This window comes from Zalophus californianus, chromosome 13 (genome assembly GCF_009762305.2).
Source record: "Zalophus californianus isolate mZalCal1 chromosome 13, mZalCal1.pri.v2, whole genome shotgun sequence".
NCBI lineage: Eukaryota > Metazoa > Chordata > Mammalia > Carnivora > Otariidae > Zalophus > Zalophus californianus.
This window is the reverse complement of record NC_045607.1, coordinates 55,396,718-55,409,188: the sequence shown is the minus strand read 5'-3', so window position 1 is coordinate 55,409,188 and position 12,471 is coordinate 55,396,718. Positions and strand designations below refer to the sequence as shown.

General features: G+C 37.3%; 1 protein-coding gene across 12 annotated transcripts in view; it reads right to left on the bottom strand.

The window, feature by feature from the left end:
• Positions 1 to 12,471, bottom strand: part of MPDZ (multiple PDZ domain crumbs cell polarity complex component) — a 169,189-nt gene that overhangs the window by 142,230 nt on the left and 14,488 nt on the right. For all 12 annotated transcript variants that reach the window (XM_035723504.1, XM_035723507.1, XM_035723511.1 and 9 more), the window contains exon 2: positions 479 to 555. In XM_035723504.1, coding sequence (XP_035579397.1) covers positions 479 to 494 — 16 coding nt within the window. In that variant the 5' untranslated portion in view covers positions 495 to 555. The remainder of the gene's footprint in view (positions 1 to 478; positions 556 to 12,471) is intronic.

The following is a 12,471-nucleotide window of genomic DNA, read 5'->3' as shown; positions in this document are numbered from 1 at the left end:
AAATGCTTATTATTGTTACGGCTCATCATCAACTTAAAAGCAAAGTTGAGTAGTTTCAACTGCCACAAATAAAGAAGGCAATGAGCTTCTTTCAGTATTAAAAATACTGTTAAGCTTTCTGATGCTGTCCACAAACACCCATTAACCAGAAGTGGGTCCATAAATTAGAACAAGGTTTACATTAAACTTCATTAGAACTCATAATTGGTAGAACATTTCATATGTCTTTATCTTGGGCTTACAAATGGTTTGTTTTTAGTGCTCGCTTCGGCAGCACATATACAAATGGTTTGTTTTTATAACACTTCAGATTAAATCATCCAAATATAGAAACACATTTCCCTGCTATAATGCTAATGGATAAAAACTTCTAAAAACTAAGCTACTAGACAAAATCCTGCTATGTAGAAAAACTATTTCAAAGATCCGAATGGAAAAAGTTTTGATTCTTAGAAAAATAAGAAGGAATAGGTCTTACCTATAGTTTCTAACATTTTTTTCCAAAGTTCAGTGTTCTTCACTACAATGATTTTAAACAGCAACTAAAACAGAACTCTGGAAAGAAAAGAAATAAAATGGAATGGTTATGTTTTATCACAACATTAAAACTATATACTCTAAAAAGTACTTGATGCTACCATAATTCCTTTGACCATTAAAATCTTGTTGATTTAACTTAAAATAGTTTTTTTATATGCAAAAAAAGAGGAATCATTTTAGGACTTACTCAAAATTATCTTATATTTGCAAGTAATATTTGCATAGTAAGGTAAAAGGCACACGATCTGTTTTAAATAAGATGGCAGACATATCCAAAATACTTCTTTTAAGAATTTCTCAACACAGACCACTATAATCTCAGATTCATGTACAGATTCTCACCCACAGAGTAAGGAACTTACTTGACTCTGCATGAGAAATTCAGTGGGCAAAAAATTAAAACGTAAAAAGCAGAAGATGTGATCCTGCCCTTGACTGCTCACAGTCCTAACTGGGGAGACCATACACACATAGCAATTAGAAATGAATTATGACACTCATGCAGTATGTGACCCACAGGGAAATAATACATTAAATCATGGATGAAAAACTGAATAAAAGCATAATGTTAAATGAAGGTTTTCAAAATACCCTCCTGACTATAATATTCTCTTCTCCCTCATTCAAAATAAACCTTCTCAACTTCTTCAACTCACACGGACTCATCTTTCTCTGACAATACTTATCCAGACTCTTTAAAGTACCAGCTACAGATTTCCAATGACAGTGTCCAAATCACTAACCATACCTAATCTTTGCTGTCCAACAATTTATATATCCTCTCCCTAGTCAGACCCACCCTCTGCCTTGCAGAAAAACCTCAGTCATTGCTTCAACGGAGGGAAAAAGGTCACACCCAATTTCCTCACTTTTGAAAGACAAAATAGGATTTGTCTGAGAAGGAACAGTTGCCTTTGTTGTCTAACAGAAAATGCATCTGGGACAAAAGGAAATCCGTGATGTATGTGAGCAGATGCATTGACTATCCATCAATGCCTGTGATTAGCTCTGTGTAATAACAGAGAACAGTTCTTATTGACTTTCCTAATCCTGATTTAGAATACACTATTTAAAACATCAACTCCATTTGAAATAGTCAAACAACTCTACTACTGGCACTTGTTTTATAAAATGCCCTCGTGTCAAGAAAAGGGCACCAGCTCTAACTTGCAATTGAAACCTAAATAACAGCGTAGGTATGGGCAAGGGGCCTATCATCTGAACCTTAGTTTCCTAGAAAACGTACTCATTGAGTATATTGCAATAAATGAGAAAAAGTGTATGAATTTCCAGATCGTAGTATAACTCACACTGTAAAATATATATCCAGGATTAACACTGAGCCCATACAGATGCGCATTTCAATGTCAGGCATTGCATGGTTTCATGGGGAAAAATACAGGGAGATCTTTAAAATAAACTAGTCATATTTTTATTCTTATTGACAAGGACACTTCATAAGATAGTATACTATTAGGTCCCCCTCAAAAAATTACTAACTTCTGACAGTTAACAAATAAAGTAAAGATACCCCACTAAAAGGAAGGTCTCTAACTGATATATGCCCAGCAGGAAGAATGCGAGCAATGGAAGAACATAACTTAGGGAGTCTGATCACCTGAAGAAACATTTCAGCTGGCCCCTTTACTAGCTGCAATGCCCTGTGAAGTCACTGTCCGTCTCTCTTAAACTAGAAAACTCTAACCACAAATGAATGACACTCAAAGTTTTAGAAGGGTAAAACTATACACATCAGTGCTTGCTAGGCACAATAAAGTCAGCTCTATCTTCTTCCCCCTTTGAAAAATTAACTTGGAAAGACAAGCAATATTCATGACCTGGAGGGGGAGGTAGCCTATGGATTTAGAGACCCACTGATTTATGAGGAATCTGCAGAGAAAGTACAGAGTAAGCAGTTCCCCACTGAGAAAAACACTGTCATCCCAAAGTTCACCTACAAGTCGGTTATGTGGAAAGAGAATTACTTTTCTTTTCCCCGGAGAAACTCTTATCATAAAGGTTTTGTTTTTTTTTTTTTTTTAGGGAAAAAAACTCCATTCAACTGTGAGTCAGACATTAATTAGCTCCCACATGAGAGCTCCATTCCTCTGGATTTCAGAGATTAAAAAAAAATGAGTTTCACAGTTTCTCTTCTCTGCTCTGATGTCCGTTAAAATAAATACATGTGGCTTTTTTGAGGTTTTCCAGATTTTACAATCAGTAGGCATGACAAAGAGACAAGAGGTTAAAAAAAACAACTGTTCCTTTCCATGCCCTATACCCCATCCCAAGGATTCAGCTCTAAGTATAAAGATACTCATTTGTAACCAAAGATGTTTTGATATGGAGAGATGAGTCCACATGCATCAAACTGCATGAATTCTCCTTCTCACCCCACCATCAACCTTCCCTCTCCACCCCCCCCCAACACCGTGTGGAAACAGAAGGGTACCTGGGTGACAACAGTGGGTCATGGCTATTGGGTAAGATGTAAAGAAAATCTAATACGTGTCTAAGAAATGCCAAATTCTCAGGGCTCTTCTGGACAATTCAGGCTAGCAGTGAAGATGGTGAGTCAGAAGGGTGGTAAAGAGAGGAAATGAGATGTGGACAAGTAGCAACACTAATGCTGGGGCAGAAGCAAAGGTGACAACAGCAAACATACAGCCACCACATCCTGGGCACCACTCAAAACATATTATCCAACTAAGGCCTTTAATATTCACTTTACAAACAAGGAAACTGAGGCAATGAAAGAGTATGGAACTTGCCCAAGGTCATACCACCAGTACATGATGGAGCCAGATGTGGACCAGGCAGTTTGGCTCCAGAGCCAATTAACAATTTAACTTCTACAATATACTGCCTCTCAACAGGAGGAAGACTCACCTTACCATTCTCCTTCCTCTTTCCAAGTTCAAAACTGTTGACTTTGCCCTACACACGGAGAAACCAGAGGAAGAAACAGACCCAACGTGCACGAAGTCTGAAATGGACTGGTGTAGACAGCTTAACACAACCAACAATCCATACAAAGGTATGAACAACTCAAAACTAAGTATTTTAGAAATCATGGGTAGGTACATCAAAGAAAGATCAGTAATAGTCACCATTTATATAATGTTCATATATGTTTAAATAAATCACCTTTGAAACCCAAGATTTTAAGAAAAATCTCCAAGAAAAATAAGCCTCCTTATATTAATATTCAAAGTACATTAAAACACATGCCTGTTATATTTCAAGGTGCTAAATTCCTCAACACAATGGAAATAGGCATATTCAAATAGACTTAAAAATAGAGCTACTGTACACGAGCCCGTGTGGTTACTGCCGTGTACTCTTGCCTGTTGATGCATCACTATGTGAGTATAGCTGAAGCTGTTACAGCAGTGGGGACAGTCACAACTACAGGACGCACACCACGAGTGGCTCAGTGACTTCAGTGCCGATGAAGCACTAAGTGCTGGACAAGGGCAGGCTGCACACATGACATCCCAGCAGCAGGGACCCTGACCCTCACGCTCTCCACGTGCTCCTCCAGAGAAGACAACAGAGGAAGGGAGAGACTCGGGTCTTACTCAAGGTCATATAGCTCGTAAGCAGAGCTTAGAGTTGAATCCAACGCTGCCTGAATTCAAAGCCCACACTCAGTCATGAGTGTGGCACACACCATGCTTTCCATATTGTACTGCAAAAATCATACGGTGGCCATACATTGTTGAATGAAAAAAAAAGGACTGTGTGAGACAATGTATTAAGTTGTTAGTATCTGTATAAAAAGGAAGGGAAATATTTGCATAAATAAAATTAATATGTACATGTTTATAAAAGCACAGACTGTTTCTGCAAGCTTTCCAAAGACAGTAATAGTAGGACGTAGGGGGCTATGGGACACTAAGAGAAACTTATTTTGCACTGCATTTCTTTTGGGTTTTTTAATTTTATTTTTTTAAAGATTTTATTTATTTGACAGAGAGAGAGAGCACAAGGAGGGGGAGCAGCAAACAGAGGGAGAGGGAGAAGCAGGGTCCTCGTTGAGCGAGAAGCCCGATGTAGGGCTTGATCCCAGGACCCTGAGCCGAAGGCAGACGCTTAATCAACTGAGCCACCCAGGTGCCCCGTCTTTTGGGTTTTTTAAATTTTATATCAATATAACTTTGCCACATTTAGCAAATAAAAATACAGTATACAGAAAAATTCAAATAAATTTGTATTTTGGATAAATGAATTAATTTTTTAGTATGTGCGATACTTGGGACATTCTTGTAACTAAACACTAATTTGTTGGTTATCTAAATTTCAAATTTAACCAGGCATCCGTTATTTCATATGGCAACCCTACTTATGTATATATTACCTTAGAGGAAAAAATCAAATTTTAAAAATCATTTTTAATTTAAGGCCTTTATGCTTCTTGTAAAATATTAATGTAACGACAAAGTTGCCAAGTCCTTTACAAAGCTCTAAAGATTTTATTTTTTTTATTTTTAAAGATTTTATTTATTTATTTGACAGAGAGAGAGAGACAGCAAGAGAGGGAACACAAGCAGGCAGAGTGGGAGAGGGAGAAGCAGGCCTCCCGCCAAGCAGGGAACCCGATGTGGGGCTTGATTCCAGGACCCTGGGATCATGACCTGAGCGGAAGGCAGATGCTTAACGGCTGAGCCACCCAGGCGCCCCAAAACTCTAAAGATTTTAGCTGTGACCCAATTATTGTCCAACAACTAGTTGATAATTCCAGTTTCAGAAGGGGATAAGAATCAAGTCAAATTTGGTTTTATTTAGAAACAGGGACTGATTAATTGACTAATCGTTGTACTTTTCAACAAGTTGTACTGGTAATGTGTGGGCACAGATTGTAAGTAGTAAAGAATCAGTGCTTCAAACATAAAACAGATCATTCTGTCCAATGCAGATTATATGGCAACTAAGAAGTGAAAATATGTTTTCTGCCAAAAATAACCCAGAAAGAGAAACTGTCCCAAATGCATAAAATTTTCTAGTTATCTTTAACAATTCTAACTGTAAAAGAGGTACTTTATTTTTTGTGTTTTTTTAAGTTTTTATTTTAATTCCAGTTAGTTAACATACAGTGTTATATTAGTTTCAGGGGTAAAATACAGTGATTCCACACATCACCCCGTGCTCATCAGGACAAGGGCACTCTTTAATTGCCATCATCTGTTCAACCCATCCCTCACCCCTACCCCTCTGGTAACCATCAGTTCATTCTCTACAATGAAGAGTATGTTCCTTGATTTGTCTTTTTTTCCCTTGGCTCATTTGTTGTTTCTTAAATTCCACATATGAGTGAAATCATATGGTATTTATTTTTCTCTGACTTATTTCACTTAGCATTATACTCTCTAGCTCCATCCATGTCATTGCAAATGGCAAGATTTCATTCTGTTTAACAGCTGAATGATATTCCATTGTATATAGATACCACATCTTCTTTCTCCATTCATCAATCCATGGACACTTGGGCTGCATCCATACCTTGGCGATTATAAATAATGCTGCTAAAAACAGCTAGGTGGATGTATCCCTTTAGAATTAGTGGTTTTTTTTTTATTCTTTGGATAAATACCCAGTACTGCCATTGTTGGATGGTAAAGTTGTTCTATTTTTAACTTTTTAAGGAGCCTCCATACTGCTTTCCACAGTGGCTGCACCAGTTTGCCTTCCCACCAACCATGCACAAGTGTTTTCTCCACATCATCACCAACACCTGTTGTTTCTTGTGTTGTTGATTTGAGCCATTCTGACAGCTGTGAGATGGTATCTCATCATAGTTTTGATTTGCATTTCCCTGATGGTGGGTGATGATGAACATCTTTTCATGTGTCTGTTGGCCATCTGGATGTTTTCTTCTGAGACATATCTGTTCATGTCTTCTGTACATTTTTAATTAGATTTTTTGTTTTTTAGGGTACTGAGTTTTATAAGTTCTTTATGTATTTTGGATACTAACCCTTTATCAGATATGTCATCTGCAAATGTCTTCTCCCATTCCATAGGTTGCCTTTTTGTTTTGTTGATTGTTTCCTTCATTATGCAGAAGCTTTTTATTTTGTTGAAGTCCCAATAGTTTACTTTTGCTTTTGTTTCCCTTGCCTCAAGAGAGATCCAGAAAAAAGTTGGTATGGCCAAAAGGGGTATACCTTTAAGTGAGTCTGCTGCAATGCTTTGTGGCTGGTCACAGTCACTCAGCATCTATTTATTGCATTTTTTTGAAGATTTCATTTATTTATTTGACAGAGAGTGTGTGTGCACAGGCAGGCGGAACGGCAGGCAGAGGGAGAGGAAGAAGCAAACTCCCCGCTGAGCAGAGAGCCAGATGAGATGCTCGAACTCTGGACCCTGGGATCATGACCTGAGCCGAAGGCAGGCGCTTAACCAACTGAGCCACCCAGGTGCGCCTATTTATTGCATTTAAATTTCGCATCTGTCTCGTTCACAGCTGCCTCAGCACTACCTGAAAGTTAGACAGATGCAAGGCTGTAGTCATTTGCAGGTAGTTTGTCATAACATCAATTGGCCATGAGAGCAAAACTTACACTTCTAATCATAATTCACAATCTAGGGAAATGTTACGGAACTAGTACTCTAAAAGAAACATCACACTACCCACCAGTGTTAGTGCACTTTTTGAACAGAAAACACTCCACCTCTTCTTAGTATCTGTTCTTTTGAACTTCTCCTTCATTTCTATAGGCTTAATTCAAAAAGTATTCGTGAACAAAATCATTTTCAAGTTCATATTTATGAATCTTTCTGAATTCCTTCAGTAATAATAGAATTTGTTAATTCTATTCTGTTTCCCAGAATGAAAAGAAAATCAACTATCAAATAATCTCACCTTTCCAACATACTTGAAATACCAACTGATAGTCTTGTCCTTCTTTTATAAAACAGAAAGATAAATTACCTGCCAAAAGTAAAAAATGCTACGGGTGCCACGGGGTGAGAAAAGAACTCAAATTCTGTTAGTTACTGATTCAACAATACATGGGGCAACTACATGACCTGCATGTTGTTGGGTGGCGGAATTAGAAATATGAAGAAACAGTCTGGGAACTCATGGGCCAAGGAAATAGAAGAAAAAGGCAAGTGAGCGGACACTTAAAAATACAATTGACAGAAGCGGGCACCAAACTCAAACTGAAGAGAAAGGGGAAGCTTCCTGGGGGCAAATACCCCTGCACAGTGTCCTGAAGAACAGGTCAGAGTCACAGCAGGAATGAGGAGAGCTCCCCACGTGGAAGCAAAAGCACACAGTTCCTGGGTGTTAATACACAAACAATGAATCATGGAACACTACATCAAAAACTAATGATGTAATGTATGGTGATTAATAATAAAAAAAAAGCATACAGCTCCTTCCGAGCACTGCAGGGAGCTTCTTATTCCTGGATTGGGAATGGAGAAAAAGAAAGTCGGAAGTGATAAGGCTAGAGATGTGGGTACAGGCTAAATTACTGAGGGCCCTGCATACCATTCTTAAGGAGTTTAGACATTTAATTTTGAAGTTTATTTTGGTGTAGTGAGTGACATGGTCAAAGTTTGTCTTAGAAACATCACTCTGGTAATGGTGTGGAAGACTATAAAAACAAGAAAAACTGGAAATAAGAAAGCCAGGTAAGAGGTATTTTCAAAAACAGACATGAAAGTGAATAAATGAAAATGGAAGACAGATTCAAGAATGAATGAAAAGCTATAAGCAACAGGACCTGGTAATGTGGAAGTAAGGAAGACGAGTCTAGGATGAGCCCCAGATTTCTGCTTGAGTTTATGACTGGATGGGAATACCCATCACCAAGAGAATATAAGAAGAGGGCAATGGTATGACCTCCAGAAATAAAGTCATACCACTAAAAAGAAACCATATTATTCCAGATATAAAGATGTGTCCTGAGCAAGAGTTTAAAAGGCTGAGTTCTCATACCTTACATTGTTGCTATGGACTGAACTGTATCCCCCCAAAATTCATGTTGAAGCTGTAACCTTCAATGTGATTGTATTTGAAGATAGGGCTTTTAGAATGTACTTAAAGATAAATGAGGTCATAAAGGAATGGTCCTAATCCAAGAGGACTGATGGCCTTATAAGAAGAGGAAGAGCTATCTATCTAACCCTTCCTCCCTCCCTCTCTCCCCCTTTCCACAGAAAAGCCATTAAGGGCACAGTGAGAAGCTACTATTGACAAGGCCAGAAACCAAACCCTGCTAGACCTTGATGTTCAACTTTCAGCCTCCAGAACCATGAGGAATTAGATTTGTTGTTTAAGACACCCAATCTATGGTATTTGTTATGGTAGCCCAAAGTGACTGATACAGATTTCAACCTTCCCACGGCCCCTGCTCCAAGGAATACGCTATCACACACTGCTACGTCCTTCTTTTCCAGCCATAACCAGCAGAACAAGGGTTGGGCTCCTCACCCAAAGGAAGACAATCCAAGTGCTGACTGGAAAGGCAGAACTAGGCTAGACTCTCTCTCTTGGGAACCGAAGGAGAGAAACATTGCAAGAATAAACCAAAGATAAGTAAAGGATGAAAGGCTAAAATAAGGTACAAGCCTGATTTATGAGAGAGCAAAATAAATCAGATGAGAGAGAGAGAACACAGCTGACATTACAAGAGCAGCAGGTATTCCTTGGGGAGATCCAACATAGCCAATGAGAGGTAAACAGAATAACTGGTCCCTAAGATACAGAGTCACTGACATCCATTCTTACAGTGAACTCCATTCTGACAGAGATAATTTGTAAGAGGCTCTTTATTCCATTCAAACACACCTAACTATCACAGCCTACTGGGGTATAGCATCACACTACCACATCCCACACAAACCAATCCCTTCAAGCATCCTGCTGTAGAAGTACCCTTGCTCCTTTAACTACTTCATCTGGACACTCTACTTCCAATAAAGATTTGAGGCAGCTTACAGGCCAAGACAAGTTTACTAGGACTACTGAAATAATTAAGAACCTTACAGGAGGGAGAGCTACATCAGAAAAACAAGGCACAGGGAAGCAGCTACTATGGCAAGTGAATAAAATAATATGAAGTATTCAGTTTTAATCAATGAAATGCCACCAGGTTCCAACTGAACAAAACAAATCCGCTGTTGAAAAAGGCCTGTGAAACCTAACTGACAAGGTTTCATTCTATCAATGAAACCACAGTAACTGTGAAAAACATTTACAAATAATTAAAATATTCCTGGCTAACAGGAGAATAACAATACTTTCATTTCAAACTCCACTAGAAAAACAAGCCAAATATGCACATTAAAAATTTTAAAATAACACTAAAAAAAAAATAACCAGAAATGGAATCTATAATTTATAAACCAGGAAAAAAGATTCAACAGAGAATATTCAAGCAATCTAAAAGAGGCTGGGAACAGAGAAAAAAAGATAAAAGGAAAAAGCACAGTCAACAAAAAATATAAAACAAAGGGACTAAAAAAAATCTGTATTCACAATAAATATAAATGGGTTAGACTCACTTATTAAGAATAAATTCACAATCCAGATTTCAAAAATGAAATTGGTTGAGGAATAGTTTGATATTGTTTATCTGTATTTTAAAATATATATAACAATATATGCTTACATATAAATATATATATATACACAATATTTTCATCATATTCAACAATAAATTAAAAGGACACATTCTAAAATTGATTATAGTAGTAGTTACTTTTAGGGGCAGAAGACAGATGAAAATGGTAATCTCAGATCAGAGAGGGATCAAAAGGGAACTTTATCTTTCTCTATTTTTTTAAGAAAACTGTAACTTTTAGAATGTTTTTGAAGTAGATATGTAAGAAGAAATGGGTTGAAATATTTATGGATAAATGGTGAGATGTTTAAGATTTGCTTCCAAAAAATGGAAGAGGACAGAAGCAATAGGACTGGCCATGAACAAAAGGCTGTTAAAACTGAATGATGAATGGGGCACCTGGGTGGCTCAGTCGGTTAAGTGACTGCCTTCTGCTCAGGTCGTGATCCCAGGGTCCTGGGATAGAGCCCTGCATCGGGCTCCCTGCTCGGCGGGAAGCCTGCTTCACCCTCTGACCCTCCCCCTGCTTGTGTTCCCTCTCTTGCTGTCTCTCTCTCTCTGTCAATTAAATAAATAAATAAAATCTTAAAAAAAAATGATGGATACATGAGGATTCTCTATAATAATAATTTATTGTAATATGTACATTATAAAATGTACATTTGAAATTTTCATAATAAAAATTAGAAAAATAACAGATGGCAGTAAACATGTGAAAATGTTAATATCTAATTATGGAGGATAGAACTAGAGATGATTAAATCATTTCCTTCTTTATAATTCACAATGTTTTTGAAATCCTATCATTCTTCCTCGGGGGGGAAAAAAAAAGATTTCACCTCAAACTACGAAGTTACTTGGAAAAAAAAAAAAATTTGCCATTGATAAATGCTGTCAGAAAAGCAATTGGTTCAGGCTAGATTACTTAACTCCAGCAAAAGGAACTGAAATATTATGAAAAGATTTCTTCAAAAATTAATATCTCATAAGGAATTTTCATTTTTTAAAATTTTCATTTTATTCTGATATTCATAAATATTTCATTTATTCTGATTTCCCGATGGCTACTCAGCTGCTAGTTTTACCAAGCTGTTTTAGGTAAGAGCCTTAGAAACAGAAGCTTATGGCTCTGGATTAGCCAACTTTGTGTGAAAGAGAGAACAGCAGGGCAGGAAGTGATAGATGACTGTAGCTGTTCTAATTCTGCAAGTGCATACAGTACAAACCAAAATCCCCACCTTTGGAAATGATGGGTGAACCCAAGAGAGTACACATAAATATAAATGTTCCAATTAAGAGAAAACTTATCTTTCATGTAAATTCAAATGACAATTCAAAATAATGAAGTCACATAATACATCTAAACAAATACTATAAAATGGAGAAATGGCAAATTAATCCACAATTATATAGACATACATAAATCAAAATCATTCCTTTGACCAAGAATCCACATATTCTAAACAAGTTTTGGTGAAAATAATATCATCTCATTCCTTTGCATAGTAATTTCCTAATAGGGAAAAAAAAAACTACTGAATAGGAAAATACATATAATAAATAAATGGAATATTTTACTATTGATAAACTTACACAATATATTTATACTAACATTTCATTAAACTTATTTTGTATTAAAGCTACTCTCTTTTATTTTTAAGACTGTTGGCCGGATGTAAAGGGTTCATTGTCCTTTCAAAAAGTATGCATGTTCTGTCCTTAACTGCAGATTCCCTAAAGCACAGAGACACTTACTTTACAAAGACATTTACCAGATTCATAACCACTTCCAGAATTACATACACAAATTATACTCTATGATGTTTTTGAGTTAATCTCCCCTATTTACTGCTCACATCCAGGTACGAGGTCAATGTTAGTGTTGAAAGGAACAACAAAAAACATGCAGCTCAGACTTTCGCTAAAGCTCAAGACAGTGTGGTTACTAACAAATCAATGGTGTGTCTGGGATGAGAACCTTAGGCTGCTATTATTATTCAACTGATTATCTGAAAGGCTGAACTTTCTTTTTATTTTTTTCTAAAATTTTATTTATTTATTTATTTGAGAGCCAGAAAACGAGCAAGGAAGGGGGAGGGGCAAAGACAGAGGGAAAAGCATGCTCCCTGAGGAGCAAGGAGCCCGATGCAGGACTGAATCCCAGGACCCTGGGATCATGACCCAAGCCGAAGGCAGACACTTAACTGAGCCACCCAGGCTCTCCCGTAAGTTGTTTTCTTTTTTTATTTTTTTTAAAGATTTATTTATTTAATTGAGAGAGAGAGGGAAAGAGAGAGAGAGAGAGAGTATGAGTGGGGTGAAGGGCAGAGGGAGAAGCAGACTCCCCACTGAG